The following is a 22575-nucleotide window of genomic DNA, read 5'->3' as shown; positions in this document are numbered from 1 at the left end:
AGACTAGCTGATCCCACAGGTAGTGCAAGACAATAAAGGTCGAAACCGGTCTGGGTAGTGGCCCCTTGCCTTTAATACAAAACATCATACATCCCCTTCTTGGAGATGTGTTTTGGCATTAAGGGTAAATATTAAGATTAGTGATCAGAGCTTGCTCCACCTTTACCACGAGTTGCCTTGGTCTTGCGCTACCTGTGGGATCAGCTAGTCTTGCATCAATTGCAGGCGCAAACTTGACATTTTGTCTGTTTGCTTACTTGGGAAAAATGGAGTAAAACCAGGTTTAAAAATGGCTTGGTATCTTTAACATAATTATACCAAAGTTAAAAATACTTTCTACATTTATATCTCCTCCTGAGATTTTTATTTAATAAGGTTCTAACACCTTATGGTAACTTGTTTTGGTAAAATACTTACAAGCTCTGCATTACTAAATCTTGGTATTTCTAGCCTGGCTCCCACTGATGAGACCTCAATAAAGGTCGAAACCGGTCTGGGTAGTGGCCCCTTGCCTTTAATACAAAACATCATACATCCCCTTCTTGGATATGTGTTTTGGCATTAAGGGTAAATATTAAGATTAGTGATCAGAGCTTGCTCCACCTTTACCATGAGTTGCCTTGGTCTTGCACTACCTGTGGGATCAGCTAGTCTTGCATCAATTGCAGGTGCAAACTTGACATTTTGTCTGTTTGCTTACTTGGGAAAAATGGAGTAAAACCAGGTTTAAAAATGGCTTGGTATCTTTAACATAATTATACTCAAGTTAAAAATACTTTCAGCATTTTCCTGAGTTTGTCATAATTTCCAGATTTGTAGTTCAGCATATCCAAGACATTCATGGATGCAAAGTGCCTATTTCCCAGGTCAGTATGGCATTGTCACCAGCTAGTGGCAAAATAGTCACATCCTTAACTGAAACATCTTTGGATGCTATGCTCAAATCTAAAACTCTCTGGTACTGAGTTTTTCTTTCACATGCTGCTGGAGAAAGTTGTCTTCCAACAGCTCTATAAATTTTCCTTTACTGCAAGGTGCACAGCAACACACCACCATACATTTCATCCTGGTCAATCTCCACTTTACACCAGATAGCATCAAACTCATTGCTACATTGGACATTATTCCTTTTATTAGTTTCTTACCCTAACTGTACTCAAGTCATCTGATATTAGTAGTATTTCTCCTCCTCCTCCTCTCTCTCTCTCTCTCTCTTCTGTCATTCCTAAAAATACTATACCCTTTACATTGATTCCAGTTACATCAGACAGAGCCAGGTTTCACTAATGCCAATACGGCAACAAAGTATTCACCAAAGTAACAGAGTCAACCACTTTAATGCTAATGCTCCTGGCATTTGTGTATAGACATAAGTTACTTCCTTGCTTTTTTTGTAGCCAATCTGCTTGATTTTGTTAGGTAACTTTTTATTTCCATTCCCAAACACACTCAAAATACCCACACACAAAGTGTATTCCATCCCTTTACCAGAGTCTTAATTGTGCTCACTGGCATTTGCATTTATTACGTCTGCACACTCTAGCTGAACTTCTTACACATTCTCGGTGTTCCTCCCAAGATTAATATATTGACCAAAAAATGCTCAAAGTTTTACAGTTACTTCACTGCATAATTCAGATGGTTTAGTCAGGGTGCAATTCCAGATGACTGAAGTAAAGATCCCATGTATAAAAATACCCATCTATAAAAAGGGAAATAAAACTAAATGCGAAAATTACATTATGTTGCAGGAAAGATTTATAATAGCAACTTGAGAAGAAGCTAAGAAAAACTATAGAAATTAAACTTGGAAAACAAGCTGAGTTCAGGCCAAACAGGGGTTTTTAAGGAGATCAGATTTTCACTTTAAGATAAAGTGTTGAGAAATCGTGAGGGATATAACAAGGGTCTGTACATAAATTTTGTGGATCTGGAAAAGGCATGTAACAAGATGCAAAGAGAAAAGCAGTTAAATAGTACAATCATATTGTACTATTTGACTGCTTAAAGGTAAATGGACCATTACAACAGTATTCAAGTTTTTAAGTCAGCAGTTAGAAATGAAGGAAGTACAAGAAGATGGTACAATTAAAATCAGGTATAATAATAATAATAATATTATTATTACGTGATACCTCCAAGGAGTCCACACACTCATCGAAGGAAATCTCATATCAAGCTTAGTTCATGGCTTTATGTATATAATGTACTCCTAAACAAATCCAGTACAAGTTTCCAGGATTCTTTAAAACAAATATCAACTGCTACAAATTTATGTGAAAATTAGCAATAAAAAAGGCCAAACTCTGAAAATAGACAAAAAATATGGAAAACTTCAACTGCATTCTCAGTGGAGAACCTATAGAATAAGTAAAATATGTTAGCCATTGGGCACAATTTTTAGTGAAGATGACATATTAAATATGGAAATAGGCAACAGAAAAACCAAAGCTGGAATGGTGGGAAGTATAGGGAATAAGAGAAATTAACCAAAACAATAAACTAACAATATACAAGAAAGTATCCAAACTTATTTTAACTTATTCATTTCAAACAAATTATAGACTACAACCGTGTTAGAAATAATTATTTAATTTTCCGACATTTCGACCTTCAATATTAAGGTCATCATCTGGAGGCACACACACACATAGAGAGACAAGCTATATTACATTTCACATGGTATGCCAAAGAGAGAATGATTTGATCAATGGTTATTCTACTGGACTGACCTCTAGTGAAAAAAAATAATTAAATAAAATAAAATAACTACATCAAAGCTATATTCTATTTATGGCAACATCAGAGAACCATTTCATAGTTTTATTACAGCAAAAGTGATGTCCTAATGTAACATGAGAATTGTTATATTAGAGATAAGATCCTGGATTGCCTATAATCATATTTATAATCGACTCTTAGGCAGAAAGATTATGCAGTAGAATATGTGCCTTCCACATTCTTGGGATTTTTAGACCATCATTATTGTTAAGATTAGAGTGGTAAATAAAAATTTCACAGGATTCCTTAAATTTATGTTCATATCACGTTTTGGTGTGATGTAAACAACAGGTGCCTTTCCAATCAATTTTATGTAGAGTATTAAGGGCATGATCAGAAAGGCTGGCTTTACCATAGTTATTAAATTTAATGTGCTGTTTATGTTCCTTTTTTCAGATAGGAATTGTGCGTCCTGTTTCCCTGATATATATAGGGCAAATTATAGGTGCAATGAATACGGTAAACTCCAGAGGGCCAGCAGAGGAAGCAGATCCTTGGATGAGTTCAGCAAGTTCTTTAATTTTGCAGGAGGTTTAAAGGTGGCTTTAAGGTTGTATTTCTGTAGTATTCTGTTTATTTTATCTGATATCCCTTTAATGTATGGAATGGCTACAGTTTTATTGTAGTCTAATTTATTTTTGTTTTTAGGTGAGGTCTTGTGAAGAATTTTGTTCATAGTATTTTGGCTGTAGCCATTTTTAGGAAGGTATTGCTAATAACTTTATTCATCTTTAAGTACTTGCTCATTAGAGCAAATCCTCAAAGCCCTGTTTTTTAGTGTGTTAATGACACCTAGTTTTTATGTTGGGAGTTTGTGTGTATATGGTGGCCAGTGTGTGTAGGCTTCCGGTAAACAATGAAGAAAGACTGCCAGAAGGAAGAAATGTGACAGGTATATCTAGAAAATGGAGAGTGTTCTGCCTTTCAATCTCAATTGTGAATTGCATGCATCGTGCTGTTTGTTTTAGGCGACTGAAGAAAGTGTCTAATGTCTGGCAGCCATGCGACCAGATAGCGAAAACATCATCAATGTATCTAAGCCAGACTTTGGGTTTTAAAGGAGAGGAATCTAGAGCATGTTGCTCAAAAGCTTCTATTTAAAAGTTAGCAACTGGGGAGGGGGGGGGGATAACAGTGCCTTCTTTTTCTAGATAGAAAATGTTTTGCCACAGAAAATAGCCAGAAAGTAGTGAAGTGCAAAGAGCGTTGTGATATCGGGAAAGAATTTGTCTTGTAACAGAAGAATTGTGTCATTGATTGGGACATTTGTGAAGAAGGCAGAGACGTCGAAACTGACTTAAATTGCTTTTTTTCCAGTGTCATGTCTTTGATTTTGTTTACAAAGTGTTGTGTGTTTTTAATATATGAGGGAGAATGACCTACCAACTACTTGAGTGTTGACGCTAGTTTCTTGGCTAGATGATAATTGGGGCTGTCTACCTTCGACTATTGGCCGGAGTGGTACGTTCTGTTTGTGAATCTTTGGTAAACCGTAACTTCTCAGCAAATGAGTGCAGAAGTAATTTTTTAAATGTGTCTTCGGGCCAAGAAGTGACTGATTTAAGTAACTTTTCTGTTTTCTTTTTTATCCGGTTGGTTGGGTTATAGTTAGGTTGATAGGTGCTGTCGCCTGAGACTAATTTGTTCATTTTTTTAAATATGTTGTTCGGTTTAAAATAACTGTTAATTAAGCTGAACTTAACATTGTTAGCATTTTCAAGAGTATATGAGTAGAAGTAATCTAAAAGGGTATGATTACTTTAAAAAAATGGGTAAGGAAAGGTTAGAAACAGGTGTAAATAGTAGATTCAAAAAGTATTATAAATTGAATTATATGGGAACTTAAAACATATAGACAAGCTTAGCAGACAAATATAACATGAAAGATATATTTAATAACAGATTTAAGATAAGCATGACCAGCCACATCACATGCAGAGAGATTTGTAAAGCTAATAATAATACAAACAACTTTAATAGCTTTATGATAGATAAGTTTAGAATTCAGTTTGAAATAGGAAATTACCATCATTTAGTTTTAAGCAGAGCAAACAAGAATATCACATTGATAAGAAAAATATGCTGTACGCCCACAGAAATGCAAGATCCTTCGACACTTCTGCACATGTCAGAAGAAGAAAAACATTCAGATAATAGGATAATCAATACATCCTGTGGGATGAGTTGTTTATTATTAGACGTCAGCAAATTAACTTTGCTTTTATGAACATTGTAGTTTTTAAAGTGGTAACTATTTTGCTTGTATAACAGTTGTAAAATTTTATGTATAAAGCACACGATTTCGAATGTTGGTAACCAATTCATACATCATTTCTTTCTTTCTCCCCTTCAGCACAAATTGACTATTCTTGGCAATCTGCCAAACCCGGTTCTATGAAGTGTGGGCGTACTATATACAATTTATTGAAACGAAATATATGCATTATTCAAAGTATGTTTTTCAAGGGTGAAGTATAGACTCAAATATACAATGTTATTGGAGAAAGTCTGAAAGAGTTGAAAACCAGACCCAAATCTTATAGACCTAAAGACAAATTCCAAAGAAAACAGTTCAATCAGCCAGGAAGCACATAGTGGCATTAACTACGAGGATAGAAAAATAAGAACTTCATGGTAGACTCAAGAAAAAAAAAAAAAAAAAAAAAACATTCCTGAAAAAGAAGAAATCATAATTTCTCTACTAAGTGCACATGCTAACTTACTGCCAAGTAATTCAGCTTGTGCACTCAGCAAAATTTTTTTTTTTTTTTAAATGTAAGAGTTAAGTTATGTGTGATAATAAAATTAGTCATGGGAAGCCTTTTAGAAAAACACAGAAGGCAAAATATGATCATGGGCAAAATGATCTGGAGGCTACTAGAAAAGCTCAGAAATGAAAGTGTGTAAGAGGAAAAACAGGTAATAAAAGCAACAAAAAAACTATAAAGGATATTCTGGATATCTGGAATAATTACTCTGAAAAACTTAAATCAAACAGAGCAACGACAGAATAGTGGTAGATAATTTTTTAACAGGAAATGCAATCAGGAATACATATCAATATCTGAGATTAAAAGAACTATAAGAAATATGGAAAGCCAACTGGAAGATGATATTCAACCAGAAATGCTTCGGGTTATCAATATTTCACAATACATAACTCGGAAGTTTTTTTTTTAATAATATCAACTCCACACGTGTCAGAGATACCAAGTTTTTTTAGAGGATGAAGAGAATAACTGATGTGATGTATTTGTGCTCGGACATGTTAGACGTGAAACCAAGATGGGAGCGTAAAAAAAACTTATCTCATCACCATCATCAAATTCCTGCCATGTACCCACAATGGGTATACAGGATATGATAGTACTACATGAAAAAATTTACATCATTACTAACTTCCTATCTACAATTTTCCTCCAAATCAGTCTGTTACTTGTCAAGACTCCAACATTATCAGATCTTATATTTCTATCATCTAAGGCACTTTGTACATTATCAATCCACCTATATCTTGGTCTTCCTCTGGGTCATTTTGCTGCCAACCTGACACTTGTTTCGCTAATCTTTCCTCATCCATTCTGTTTAAGTGACATACCACCTGAGATTAGCTCTGTTAACGCATTCCTGGATGCTAATAATGTCAAATTCTTTCCTAATATCCTCGTTTCTAATATGATATTGCCATTGATACCATCTGTTCATGCCTCTAATCTTTATCAGGACTCTCATATCTGTGGTCTCTAGTCTTTGGTCAAATGTTTTACTTCTGACCCAGTTCTCAGATCCATAAGTTAAAACTGGTTTGAACACTGTCTTGTATACAGCTAATTTCGTGTTCCGACTAATTTCTCTCTTCTTCCACATGAATTTATTCAATTGACTTCCTACCATATCAGCTTTGCTGATTGTGTTGTCTATTTCCACATTTAATTTACCATCTTCACTAAAAATCGTGCCTAAGCAGCTGAAATGTTTTACTTGTTCCACAGGATCTCCAATCACTACATAGTTGATATTTTCAATGATTCTGCCTATTTTCATTGTCTTTGTCTTTTTATTGCTGACCTTCATACCATATCTATTACAACAGTTATTCAATTTAGTCAGAGAATCTTGCAGACTTGTAGCAGATTTCTTTAGAAGTATAACATCCTCTGCATAAAGCAAAGAGCTGACATTAACATCTCCAATTTTGATATCATGTTTAATACCACTTTCCTTCATAATGTGATCCATATAGATAATGTACATCCTTGTCTCACACCAGATTTACCATTAAACCATCTTCTTGTACTTCCTTCAATTCTAACTGCTGACTTACAACTCAAATAAAGACTAAGTATTGCTTGATATAATGCCCCATCGACATCATAACTCTAGCGTGTTGAATAGCTTCTTTCTTGGCACCTTATCATATGCCTTTTCCAAATCGTCAAAGCTTAAATACAGATCTTTGTTATATTTCCATCATTTCTCCACTATTTGTTGTAAAGTGAAGATCTGATACTGACAGCCTCTAATTGACCTGAATCCAGCTTGTTCTTCACCAAGCTTTTCTTCCACAATTCTTCTCAAACATTTCTCAAGTATACTTGCATATATCTTACCAGGAACACTCAGTAGGGATATACCTCTGTAATTTTCACATTCAGTTTTATTTCCTTTTTTATATACAGGTACTATTGAGAGCTCTACTCCAATCATCGGGAATTCGTCCCTCTGTCCAGGCTTTCTGAACTATGCAGTGAAGCCACTGTAAGACTTTTATACCACCATACTTCAGCATTTCTGGAAGAATATCATCTACTCCTGCTGCATTTCAACATTTCAAGCCTTTGATGGCTTTTTCTACTTCAAGTATGGATATGTATTCCTGACTGCATGCCTGGTCAGTGTTTTTTAGCACTGTGCTGTCATCACTGCTTGTTTCATTTAGAAGTTTTTCAAAGTAATTACTCCATACTTCAAGGATATCTTTTTCTCCCGTTTTCATTTCACCTTTATCATCTCTAACTCCTTTTACAGCACTGTTTCCTCCATTCCTAAGCTTCTTCAACAACCTCCAGAATATTTTGCCACCTTCTTGATATTCATTTTCAATGTTCTTGCTAAAGTCCTCCCATGACTTTTGTTTAGCTGTTTTATGCACTGTTTAGCTTTCTTACATTTGTCTCTGTATTCTCTAAGAGCACAAGCTGACTTATTTGCCAAGAACTTTATATATGCTTTCTTCTTTTCCTTCACTGCCTCTTTAATTTCCTGTGTCCACCATGGAGTTCTGATTTTTCTATCCTTGCAGACAACCTCACCACATGCCTCTCTGGCTGAGTCAATTAGGGTTTTCTTCAAGGCTTGCCACTGAATCTCCATGGTTTGGTTCCTGTTCTCAAACTCTTTCATGTTTTCTTCAATAATCTTTGTGTATTTTAGTCTACAGTTCACATCTGAGCGTTGTCAACTTTTATTCACTTTAAAACTTTCTTATATCTTTTTCTTTTCAATATGAAATTATTTTATCCTGCTCAAGACTAAATAGTGATCACTTCCAATTTCAAATCCTCTGTACATTGTAGTGTCCTGCACCAGGGAGAAAACATCACTATCAACAATAACATAATCAATGAGACTTTTTCTTTTTCCTTGCTTCTTCTCTCCATGTGAATTTGTGCACATTTTTATGTTGGAACATGGTATTAGTAATAACCAGTACACGTCCTGAGCAGAAATCTAACAGGTATTTGCTATTATTATTAGCTTTGCTCTTTTCTCCAAATTTTCCCAATATATTTTTGTATGTCTGACAATCATTTCCTACTCTGCTATTTAGATCACCAACAAGGACCAACTTTTCCTTTTTCATTGTGTCAGATGCTTTCTCTAAAGCATCAAAAAATTCTTCCACGTCTACCTTAGTAAAACCTTCTGTGGGACCACAGGCACAAATAAGTCTCATTGTCCAATTCCCCATTCTGATATTTGCCCACATCACTCTACTTGAGACTTACTGCCATTCAAGAAGATTAGCCTTGTATTTTGTGTTGAATACTATGGCTACTCCTTCTTTTCCTTGATTGTCATTGCATGAATATAACATTCTGTATTTATTGCTCAGAAAGATCTCACCAGTTTTTTGTCTTTTTTGTTTCAGTCACCTCTATTATGTCGATCTGGTACTTATCTAATTCCTCAGCTAGCTCCATTTCTTTGCCATTCAGGCTTCTTATGTTGATAGTACTGATCTTTAACTCTGGTGATGTTGAGTTGGGGTGTGTTTTCAGATTTGTTCCAGTAGCTGACTTTTTGCTGTTCGCCCTGGTTCCTTGGCGAAAACAACAGATGCCTTGTTTAACCGGGTGATGCCCCAGTTGGTATGAAATTTTGTTATGTTGTGCCATCATTTTGTATTTTGGTTTAAGCCAATAAGAATACAGTTTGGTTGGCTAAATCCCAAATTGCCTGCCCATCCTCATTTGTTCAGTATCCAGGTAGATACCCAACAGGGTACACCATGAGAAGGTGAGGATTGGACATTAGGTCAGAAGCCCTGGACGGTTCTCCACATTCCTTTAAAGGCTATGTAGAGGTCTCCTCTCAGTTATACAGCTTTGACCCTTAAGGAGCCTATTTGTTCCCAAAATTAAAGTTGTGATATTTCCTTAATTTCTCATGAAACATTTTTATTTATTATAAGGTTGATTATGATGAGTAAAATGAAATAAAATCATTAATATTGCTTTATTTTTATATTAATTATTAACATTTTATTCAATCTTAATTATCCATACAATTAAATATCCATACTAAGAATGCTCATTGCAACAAAAGCTCAGACATTTTTCACACTGTGGCCTTATTTTATGATCTTGGACATATTACACAGTGGCATTTACAAATGTAATCATTGTGACTGGAACAAGAAAATATGCATAAAAGTCCAAAATCAAAAAAAATATATATTAATATATCACTCGTAAAATGCATGCGATCAGATCGTCAGAAATCACTCCTTACTCCACAATTGATTCACCAACAGCCGGCATGGGGGCAGCAAGAAACTCAGCTACTCGAAATCTCAACAAAAATCCATCATTGGTTTTCTCAGAAATTGAACTTGAATGACAGCTGGGATCAAATAAACCCCAGCTGCGACTAATTAAGCATTAAGAATGGCAAGAAGATCAGTATTTAAGGTATTTAAGGATGAATATAGACGATCCTAAAGTTTTAGTCATTTGAGCACTACAAGGTTTTGTGAATAAGTAGAGGAATAGAATGTATGTTATCAGAAAAACTATGAATAGGATTTAAGATTAGGTAACTAATTTATAAAATTTATATGATTTATAAGAGCAAAAGTGAGAGGTGAAAGCACAGAGCCCTAAGTATGTACTCCAGCATTTATGGAAAAATTTGATGAGGAATCTATACACAGGAAGACCATAAGGTAAAATCTTGGTGAGACCATGACCAGAAAAAAAATTTCTTGGAAATATCAAGTTCACTTATGTCAGTATTATCAGTTTCTAATGTTTGCATGACTTGAAAGTTGAATTTCAGATATTTCAGATAAACAGCTTCCCTCATAGTATCCATCTAAGAAAAAAGAAAAAGCAATGGAGTAAGAAAAATTTCCTTACCAACCAAGTCTACCAGGTAAGATTTATACAACTTATGATACCATGAAAAATATTGAAAAGAAACTCGGAGAAAAGTTAGTTCAGGTGAAATACAGGTTATCAAGGAGATTTTTTTTTTTACTTTAAGAAGAACAGCTTCTTAATAATCATGGTTATATAACAAGGTTTTGTACATCTGGAAAAGACCACATGAATAAGATGCTAAGAAAAAAAAAATATTCAAAATACTGGAATATATATTTTATAAACAGAATTTTATACTGAACAATACATTATACTTAAAACTCATTCAAGGGGATCAATACCCCCTCTGGGGGGGAGGGGGGGTATTGATCCCCTTGTGATCGATTAACTTGCAAAAAGTGTTGGTATATGCAAAGTGGTCAACAGACATATTATGTTAAAATATAATAATAATAAATATAAAAAGAATGAATTAAAATTACAACTATTAACACTGGTCTTGTAATTTTTGGCTTTGACAATTTAGTATGAGAATTTTACTGCTATGTGGCAGAACCTTTTAGCAAACATCAATTTCTTGTCATACATGCACTGCTCCTGGCAGTCTATTGACAAATCTGTAACAGTTAACCTCACATTTCAGTGTTGCAATAGTTCCAATCTGAATATTCTGTGCACATATGCATAGTTAAACATTAATGTAAGTTATTACAACTAATAACATTATAATTTTGATACCATGTTCCATCTTAAAAAAAAAATTCCATCTATATTCAGGAATAATTAACATTCAAATTTATTTCTTCATCTGGCAATAAACTATTATCACTATTTTCTCTTATGTGTAAAAATCTCAAATGATGTTATGAAACCATAAAAGACCCCCTAGAAAAGATGCATCCTGGTTCAAAAGACAAGAATTTGAAATGTCAAAGAAAATTATGAAACATTCTAAATTTTTTAAACCTTCAGTTTATAGGAATGCTGAAAGAAGATTGGAAGCTTCATATAACATATTCTTAAGTGCAAAGACAAGGTATCCACATGCATGCCTGCACACACACACACACACACACACACACACACACACACACACACACACACACACACACACACACACACACACACACACACACACACAGCTGGAAAGCAACTGATTCTGCCAGCACTATGAAATTATAAGCTATGTCATGATAATGGAACCAGATCCAAAATTAAAGAGCATTCCACAAATAATACAGTTCAACTCATTAATGAAATTCCCAAATATATTAAAAAAATCTGTTTCTGAATTGCAGATAATTTAATTTTCATACTAGTGGATGAAACATTTGGAACAAAGCATCCATATAGCATATGTGAGTATTACAGCCCAAGAAAAAAGGCAATAACAGAAGAATTTATTTTCTAAACAAAGATGTATACAACAGTTATGATTTTTGTGCTTTTAAAAAAACTTTGAAAGCTACTAAAATAAAAAATAAATAAATAAAATAAAATAAAAAGCTTACAGATAAAAGTACTGTAAAAGCAATCAGAGATGACAACAATGATAAAAATTAATTATAAAAATATTGTGATTGCCTGGATTGATTACTCTGAAAGATTTAATGAAACAAGCAGTAACAGAAAAGATGTATGAGAGAAAATGTTTAAGAGAAATCAGGAGTACACATCAATACTGCATACAGAAAACTTGAAATATTGTAACGACAGATGGAAATGATATTCAACCAGATGATGTATGAAGGTATAAAAGATCTACAGTGACTACACTGCCCTGCATAATTCAGAAGGTCAAATTCCAGATGATCTCTCAGTTCATCTATTAAAAGGGATATAAAACAGTATGACAATTACAAATTTCTCCTATCGAGTGGTCTACGATTTGTAAGATTTATACAAACACATTTAAGAAGAGGTTAAGAAAAACTAAACAGAAACTTGCAGAGAACAAGCTGGGTTTAGGCAAAATAAGGGTTGTCAGGATGTCTAAGACAAATAGTTGAGGTCATTTAATGGTCAAAGCTAGATAACTAGTAGGATACCACATAATCATTTAAGGAATGTGGAAAACCAACCAGGATTTCTGACCTAATATCCAAATCTTACATTCTCTCAGTGTACTCCATTAGTAGGCATCTACCTGGATACTGAACGGATGAGGATAAGCTGGCAATTTAGGATTTAGCTGGTCCAACTGCATTATTAATCCAAATGGTACAACACAACAGAAATTTGTGCCAGCTAGGGAGTTGTCAAGTTAAACAAGTGATTATTCTATCACTAGTCAGCACTCTAATATTATCAGATCTCATATTTCTATCTTCTAAGTAGCTACATCAATCCACCTCGATCTTGGTCTTTCTCTGGATCTTTTTTCCTGCCATCTAGAATTCAAACATCTGTTCTGTTAGCTTGGATGTATATAAAAGGAGAGGGATGGAGTAACTGAACGAATTTATATGGAATAAATTAGTCAAAGCACTAAACTAACAGCACACAAGATTGTATGCTGCTAGTTACATCTCATACAAGATTTGTAAGTTGTACATGTAAAACTCTCAGATTCATAAGTTAAAACTGGTTTGACAATGTTAAACATTTTAACTTATGAATCTGAAGTTGCACTATTCAACAATGTAAAAATGTGAAAGGCATGTTCCAATCAGGAATATTACTTTTATTCAGTACTTATGAGGCTGTAGCCTTCTGTAGTTACTGCAAGTGAGGAGTAACAATGAATGTAAAACAATTAATTTTCTGTGGCCAGAATGACTTCCCCAATGATTTGTTTGTTCTACTACTGATCAATTGTTGATTAGTGAAATTTACTCAACTACTGATCAGTAGTTCAGTAGATTTCAACTGGCATAAAGCTGGTTTGTAATGGTTTTGTGGAATAGAAGGACCCTTACATAAACCAGGGAGCAGCTATATTATGCTATACTACAGTATCAAATGACAAATTATCACCAAGTACTTTCACTTGTATAAAAAAAAAGCTTATTTACATTTTAACTGAAACCTTTAGAGATATCTTTCATGATAGATGTGCAAAGAGAGATTATAACTCACCTGTGAACTATGTTTTCCAAAGTATGATTTATTTTCTATAACTACCTCCTTTAATCTTTCTTGTTGTATCAAATAATCTTTTGCTTCCCAAGCCTGGCTTCCATCTTTAAACATAAAGATGGCTCGATTTTCATCAATTATAAACCTGAAAATGAATGTATTACCTAAATTAAGATTTTGCTGAAGCAATGAATCCGAATAATAAAAATCTTATAAATTCTGAAGAATGAAATATGCAGCAGTAACTACAAGCAACTTTCACATAACATTATATTTTATTTTAGTGAACAAAAGTACCTATATATATGCTGCTCATTTTGTTAGAAACAGCTATGCTTGTGTTTGTAGAGTAATCAGTAATCCTGTTATTTAGGACTCATCCTATTTTTCCATCCCAACTTATATTTCAATTATAATATGAGAATTTGAGATCATACTGCTGTGCACCTCACCTCAAGACAGCAGTTTGTGGAACGATGTCTGCAATAAGTTGGGGGACAGATAAAGGAAGACAGAATATAAAGGAGAGTTAAAGAAAAGAGGATGGAGAAAAAAATTCCAATCCTCTAACAGGTAAGTGGGTGTTTCTGGTCATCATCTGATGATTACTGAAATAAGGGAGCATTGTTGTGGTAGGGAATTTATATGGTGATGTCACCATGGTTAGTATTGAAGATGGATTGATAGGTGATACATTATAATGATCAAATGTAAGAAAGGGAAAATGCTCAATACATTTATGCCAATAAGTCAACACAAACTGAGATAGTTTCAAAGTCAGTGTGTATATTAAGATGCACATTCACGATGCGAACATACCTGATCTTTGTGTATGAATGGTATGATCTTAGAAGATGGCATCGAATGCCATTTAAATTATGTTATTTTTCTCTTTCGGACTTCTAGTTCTTTATTTTCTTTCAGGGAAGACATATCCAAAAAAGTTATAACTTTTGAAAAGTTAATATTCCCACAAAACAAAAAACAAACAAACAAAAATTTATGGAAACCATGCTACTAATCTGATATGCATTGAAAGTAGAAATGATGTTGAGTCAGAGGTTCAGTAAAATAGTGAAAAAAAAGAGAGAAAAAAAAATTATACATGTATTTACTTTATGAGTACAAAAACTAGGCACAAATGCTACACAAATGAGCAGCAAGATATTCAAAGCATTTGAAGAAGATACAGTGAACAATAAACACACAGCCTAAAAATTGTTTAAAAAATGTATATAAAGTGATGAGTCATCCGATGGACAACTAAGAGCAATGATCATCACCACTGATGAACTGAATGCTACAATTCAAGCTGAGCATGGCAAGTGCTTACAGAAAGATTCAATAATGAAAACCATTTGCTTACATTTGCATTGAACAAAATCCCACAAACTCATAGCCAATAATCTTCAGACCTAACTAGCTTATTACTGCATTTTTGCCACAAATGAACAAGTTTTTGATGCTGTTGAATGTGCAACAGAAAACAGCTGTGTGCAGCAACACTAAACGATCATATCATTAGTTATCATCCAACAAATGTATATACTATACTATACTATACATTTGTTGGATGATAGTTCCTACATTGATGTCCACAATTCACAAACAGAAGATTTTCCTATGTGTGTGTGGTGGAATATAACCAGTATTGCCATTATGAATGTATTTAACCTCAGACCAAACAAGTAAAGCTAGGAAACATCTATTTAGTACAAGCTTCCAACAGGTTCATAATACATTGCTCCAAAAATAGCTTGCAATGGAACACAAAAGCAGTCTTCTTTCAGGACAATGGAAAAGCCAACACTTTTTACATATCATTTACTAATTATAATCAGAATGTGAAACTATGATTCATAAACATTTGCCAATTACATTAAGAATGCTACCTCTTATAAAGAAAAAACTGCACTGGTCCTTTATTTTATCTCAAGCTTCCAGTTCCTCCAACTAACCAATCTGAATTGATAATATGAACACTGCTATTTGCTTCAATTAACAATTTATTATTAACAATCAACAACAAACACAAACAATAATTAACAACTGTGGGATGTTAGAATAGTTGCATGACCTAAATTCCTGTATATGAATTGTACAAGAATTGTATCTCACAAGTACAGGTAATCCTCGTATGAGGTGGTACTTATACAACACAGTTTCGATATAACACGGCCTCCAAGTTGTAGTAAACCTTGTTCAATGCAGTTTCGATATAACATGGTCTACAATTTGTAGACTGTGTTATATCAACATGCTTTATCTTTTCATAACCTTTACCATTTCGTATATTTTTCACTGCGCGACTTAAAAATCAAATTTCATTTCCGTTAAATTTGCGTCTGTCCGTATGGTGCATGTAGTTATAAGTAGCGAATTTATATTAGGGGAAATATCCTTTAACATGCATGTACGTCAATTGTTTACTGTATAAAGTGTTTATTGTTGAAAACTGTCTTTGTTTTCTGCCAGGAAAGTGCATTAAAAATCATGAGTGGGGTAATCTCAAGCTGAGCACTTTATTTTCTGGTGAGTTACATAAATAATTAATATGTAATGTTTTTTTTTTTATGTAAAAAATTTATTTTTCTACTAATAGCCACTAAAACTGCAACGAAAGGAGAAAAAAACCAACATTGAAAAGAAAATTCATTTCTCTCGAAGAGAAAATTAAAATTTTCCTATGAAATGGCTCAACAAGTCCACCCTACCTGTTTATTGGCGGGCTGACAAAAAGGCATAGGTTATAACTAGCATGTTTGAAAATGGGGTGCTTAAGGGTCAAAGCTGTATAACTGAGAGGAGACCTCCATATAGCATTTAAAGGAATGTGGAGAACCAACCAGGGCTTCTGACCTAATGTCCAATCCTCACCTTCTCGTGATGCACTGTATTGGGAATCTACCTGGATATTGAACAAACGAGGATGGGCTGGCAATTTGGGATTTAGCCGACCAAATTGTATTCTTATTGGCTTAAACCAAAACCTTAAACCTTGTTTAACCAGGCGATGCCTGTTTAAACAAGGCCCCTGTTGTTTTCGCAGGGATCTAGGGTGAACAGCGAAAAGTCAGCTACTGAAACAAATCTGAAAACACACACCAACTCAACATCAATAGATTTAACGATCAGTACTATCAACATAAGAAGCCTGAATGGCAAAGAAATGGAGCTAGCTGAGGAATTAGATAAGTACTAGATCAACATAATAGGGGTTTGAATATACTTATGTTATTGTATTGTTCTAATTCTATCCTGACTGTCAGGAACTCCCTTAAGGTGGGAATTAAGCTTATTGTATTGTATGTATACATTTTATGATATCTAATAAACCTTACTTTTGTACTCAACTAAGACTATCTGTGATTTCTGGAATCCGATGCACCGCTTATAAATAAGTATTACGAACCTAGGTGGGAGATTAGAATAAAAATAGATTTTGGCCACGTCTGCATAATTACATGATATCACTTAAGTACTGTCTTGAGATCACCTCTTGATTGACAATATTGTTTAATCTAAAAGCATTAAGTGGCAAAGCGAAATATAAATTTCTTAGTGTTTTACGAGGGGTTGATTTCAGACAATCTGATACTCTGGTACTGGCTCAATCTCGAGGCAATTCCTTTGTCCCCCAGATGTACCACATGATACCCGAATGAGAGTTTAACGGGGATTTGACCCAAAGACTAAAGGATAGATATATGAGTAGAAAGTACGACACAACATAACTAAACCAGCCAAAGTATACAATGAGAATTATACAAATGATGTCCAAGAGATTTCAAGTGATGACAACGTCCGGCCACTCGTAAATAAAGAACATCTACAAATATTTTTTTTTAAATATATGTCGATGACATATTTGCAGTCTGGAATCATCCCGAATCTGAATTACAACTGTTTCTAGATAAAAATAACCTTCATCATCACATTAACTTTACGTTAGAAAAAGAATCTCCACAGGGTATCTCTTTTTTGGATTTACACATCAAGAAAAGAAGACAGTTCCATCGCCACGTCCGTCTTTCGCAAGCCTACATTCTCAGGTCGCTACATTCACAATTCTTCTGCTCGTCATCCATCTCAGAAATCTTTCATTATTAAATCACTAGTTTCCAGAGCACACAAATTCTGCTCCTCTGTAGAATCTTTAAACCAGGAATTAGAAGTTATCAAAAAATACAGCCATCCTAAATGGATATAATCCCAAAACAACTCAAAAAATCATCAGTCACTTCTGCATACATCAAACCAGACAGGAAGAAGTGCATAGGATTCCCATACTTTACGTTAAAGGCATCTCAGAACGTCTTTCTAAAATTATGAAGAAATACAATTTTGCCACTACTTACAAACCTATCAACCAAATTTACAACTTGTTACCTTCTCCTAAGGACAAATTCTCACCCTTGATGTTACGTGGTGTTTATGAGATTCCATGCTCATGCAAATTATCTTACTTTGGACAGACAGGTAGGTCTGTTCAGAAACGCATCTCGGAACATCAAGACCACATTCGTCTTCTTAAACCGCAGAAATCTGGCCTCTCTCAACATGGAATTGAAAATCCAAACCACAGGATCCATTGGGAAAAGGCTAAACTTTTACATAGATCTTTATTTAAACATGAACGTTTATACAAAGAAAGTTCTGAAGCCCTACTACACAGACCAAACCTAAACCGCAATGACGTTCTTACTATTCCTAAAGTATGGGAAATTATCATACAAAATTGTGTTAAATAATTGACGTGTTTTTTTTTTTTTTTTTTTTTTTTTGTACTACTTTAGCACATTATGCACGTTTTCATGAGATTCTATTGTAATCATGTGCCCTAACTGTTTGTTATTCCTAATTTTGTTTAAATACTGTACTGATGATGTCCTAAGATACTTAGGATGAAATATTTACAATTAAATAATTTTCACTGTGGTTTATGCGTGTGTTTCTTCGAATTATCTACAAAATGTTATTTTTGAAGACAGTTATGATGATTAAAATATGCACTTGATTTTATTTTGCCTGAAATATTTATGCATTATGTGCAATGAAGTTTACACCCAATTTGTAATTTTACACTATGTATTTGTTTCATAGTTTATATGTTTTCTTAACTATATGAATGCTGTATTTACTCTAATATAACTCACACTTTTCCCAAAAGATTAAAGTTAAAATCATGGTGCAAGATACATGTGGGATTTTCGGAAACTAAAGTTTTTCAGGAAAAAACTAAATTGATGCAAGTTGAAATGCCGATTCTCTTCAACCGAATTCCAAAATATCTTAAACTGCCATAACAACATTCCCTATCCATTTCTTAAAGTTTTAAACTTTTTTCTTGAGTCAGCTATATGCAAAACGTAAAGTAAAATCAAGGGTGCAAGATATACATGAGGGAGAGTTATATTCGAGTAAATATGGTACCTACAGTAAATATAACTTTTTTTCACCTTCTGCTTGTCGTTCCATGTTTGTCCACTTTTTTTTTTTTTTTTTTTTTTTTTTTTTTTTTAATATTCAGAATATACTGGGCTTTTTTTACAAGTGCATTTATTTACAATCTGAAAACCAGTTTTATAATCATCATATCATTAGTTTGTTTGTATTTCACTGCTTATAATTTATGCAACATTAATGTTATCAATATTTAAGTTATATATTAACATTAATATTTATTCAATAATTCAATACTTTTAGATATCAGCATGGCTGACCACATATACAGTATTTCTGCTTTCATCTGAAATTCCTGTGTTATCTCAGTGTGTTGGGTTAAAAAAATAATGACAGAGGATTACCTCAGCTAGCATGCAATAATAATGTCTCGATTATTATATCTAAATATCAAATATAATATCTCGATAAATAATCTAATAGAACACTTAGCAATCAAATAAATAAGTGGCCAGCCATGCTGATAAAGCAACAGAACACCTAGCAATCAATTTATAATGACATTTACAATAGATTTTAATTTGAAATACCTGTCCACATTTATATGACTATTCATTAAACTTGTTTGCCAGAGTTTTGTAATATCCTCTAATTCATCTCTTGTGGGGGTTCCTAAAATACAAAACTTTTTCAATTTCTGGAACAAATAAACATTTAAAAAAAGCCAAGCATTAAAATCCTAAAAAGTTAATTAATCTAAGCAATGAAAACTATTTTTAATTTTCTCATATACAGTACACAGGGAGTATTCAAATCGAAACAAAGTTCTAAAACCGGTTATCAAAAATAGCAGCAGCAGCAAGAAATAGTTATATTTTTTCCTTTGTAATGTGGCACTCTAAAGTGATACCACTGATAAGTAAGGAAAACAAAGTGAAATAAATAACTTTTGCATATAAACATGCATCTAATATCAAATCAATACCCTTGATTAAAAATCAGCTATTCCATATTAATAAACAATAGGGAAAATGTTATGAAAAATTGTAAACAGAAGAGACAAACAAATAATATTAACAGATCTCCAGAGAGCGAGGGATTCATCAAGGGAGGTTACATATCACCTGCACTAGCTGTCTTATTTTGAATTCATTCACACTACCTGTACTTGCCACCTCCAAACGCAATCCATTCCAATCATGCACCACTATGAGAAAAAAATCTAGTTCTCATCCTCTTCTTGACTGCATTCATTCTCAACTTCCATAAATGTTCTCTCATCTTCTAGAACCCCACCTTCATAAAATGAAAAATTCCATCTACTGGTGTGCTGTATAACCCTTTCAGAAGTTTGTAAATCTCAATCATATCATCCCTTTTTTCCTGTATGTCAGTGTCAGCATTCCACAAATTTTGAATCAGTCTTCCTAATCTATATTCTACAATTGCAATATAATCTTTAACACTCTCCTTGGTATTATTTCCACTATATAAGTGTGTTCATTATAGAAACCAAACTTACCAGCACACAATAATCCAATTGAGATTGCATCAAGACCTTGTAAAGAGGAAAAATGACTTCTTTATTCCTACATGTTAAAGTTCATTATGGCATTGTAATTTTTGCTATATGGCAGTTAAACTTCAACTTCTTATCTAAAACTCCAAAATCCCTAGGCTGATCAGCTTTACCTAGCATAATTCAGCCACTATACCATGCTACTGGGCATCTCATCACAGCAAACTATACATTTACTAACACTGAACTGACAGTCATCTTCATATGCCCAAAATTCCAGTGTACTAAAATCATTTTGCAAGTACTGCAGGCCAATTTTTTTTTTTAAATATCTGATCAACACACAAAAGGCCACAAGACCTATAGAGCATTAGTGCCATGTGTGGGCAAGACGAATGGAAGAAAGGAGGAATCTGTTCACAGTTTGCTTGAACAGCTGAAGATTGTAATTTTTGGAGAAGGCAAAGTGGAAGGCAAAGGACAAAGTAGATGGAATGAAGGAGAAGGCAGTGAAGTTGGTTCACTGAGTTTCAAGATGAACTGTAAAAGGATGTTGGTTAGCAGTGGCTCTTGTTCTAATGATTTTGGAGGAGAGCAGAGGAATAATAGTGACCAATTCAGCAGATCACTGTTCATGAAAGTATCTGTAGAAGAGGCACGGCATAAGGCAGAAACTGAATGTCTATTAGAGAGAGGGGGGGGGACTGACGTGGATTGGTGTCAGAGAGGGATCAATAATTAGCAGGACTGCTCTCCTCTGGATAGAATCGAGCAATCTTAGAGAGGATTTTGGTACACCATCTCCCAAATATGGGAGCAATATGCCATGGTTGGACAGATTTGGAATTTGTATAGAGTTAGCAGCTGTGAAGGTATGAAGCAATGTCTCACGTGAAAAAGTACTCCAAGATTTTTGGCAACTATAGAAACTATAGTTGAAATGTGGTTGTGCCAGGAACAATCAGCAGTGCAGGTCAGTCCAAGAAAAGAAATCTGGTCGTGTTTGGATACTGCAGTATTCCTGACGGTCAGGGAGAAGGATGCAAGCTCTTTCTTGTGCGAGATCAGACAGGATTGAGTTTTGGTGGCACTGAAGTCTACAAAGCTGTCCTTATCCTATTGGAATATAGCTAGGAATCAGAGTTCAGACCAATGGATGTGGTAGATCTTGAGGATTCTAATATTCAGGGATGCTACAAGGTTTGTCAACTGAAAAAGAGGAATGGAGTGTACTGTCATCAGCAAAACTATGGATAGGACTGGAAGTCTGTGAGAGCATGTCATTTATATACAAGAGTAAGAGAGTGGGTGAAGAACCTAGAGTACTCCTGCATTGGTCTAGAAATCTGAGGAGAGGAAACTATCAACCCTGACAAGTAGTGAGTGATCAGTGAGAAAGTTGGCGATCCAGTTGCAAAGCATGAAAGGCAGACCACAGGATGGCAGTTAAGTAAGATCCTGTGCCAAACCCAATCAAATGCCTTTGAAAAGACTGCATGTCTATTTCACCCTTACCTTATTTATTCTTTGGACTTTAGAGCCATATTTAGATATTACACTATTTGAGTATTTTTCAAATGCTTCCTATACAATACCAATATCTTCCATACTAAACCCATCAGCTAGCTTCCAAAGATTAATATATGTGTGTGTGTGTGTGTGTGTGTGTGTGTGTGTGTGTGTGTGTAAAATTTTAAAGGTAACTAAAATGATAAAACATTATTATTATTACATGCCACCTCCAGGGGCCCAAAGACTCAACGAGGGAGGGCATCTACTCTACAGCTCTGTCTCCACCACCCACTCAATCCATGAACTACAATGAACTGCAACTACACCAATGCCATCTACTACCCACCACCAACCGCTTTCACAGACAATTACAAACATCTATGCCCACAGTGGGATTCGGACCCACAGCCTTTTGGCTGGAGCAGATACACTAACCATTCAGCCAACCAGGACATAGTCAAGGAATTTGCATGGATACTCCTATAATTCCTTAACTATGTCCTGGTTGGCTGAGTTGTTAGCATATCCACTCTCTAGCCAAAAGGCTGTGGGTTCGAATCCCACTGTGGGCATGGATGTTTCTGATTATCTGTGAAAGCAGTGGTGGTGGTGGGTGGTAGATGGCATTGGTGTAGTTGTGGTTCATTGTAATTCATGGATTGAGTGAGTGGTGGAATT

General features: G+C 34.4%; 1 protein-coding gene across 3 annotated transcripts in view; it reads right to left on the bottom strand.

Annotated features, from left to right (window-relative positions):
• The window catches only part of boca (LDLR chaperone boca), a 60523-nt gene that overhangs the window by 25483 nt on the left and 12465 nt on the right, over positions 1–22575 (bottom strand). For all 3 annotated transcript variants that reach the window (XR_016550233.1, XM_090411966.1, XM_090411967.1), the window contains exons 3-4: positions 19457–19538; positions 13464–13608 (exon numbers count right to left, since the gene is read on the bottom strand). Coding sequence is in view for 2 of the 3 variants with exons in the window: in XM_090411966.1 (XP_090268092.1) it covers positions 13464–13608; positions 19457–19538 (227 nt within the window). In the remaining variant the exon portion in view is untranslated. The remainder of the gene's footprint in view (positions 1–13463; positions 13609–19456; positions 19539–22575) is intronic.

The sequence above is a fragment of the Typopeltis vanoorti genome, chromosome 22, assembly GCF_054136105.1.
Source record: "Typopeltis vanoorti isolate ZY-2024b chromosome 22, IOZ_Tvanoo_1.0, whole genome shotgun sequence".
NCBI lineage: Eukaryota > Metazoa > Arthropoda > Arachnida > Uropygi > Thelyphonidae > Typopeltis > Typopeltis vanoorti.
This window is presented reverse-complemented; position numbering and strand designations above follow the sequence as displayed.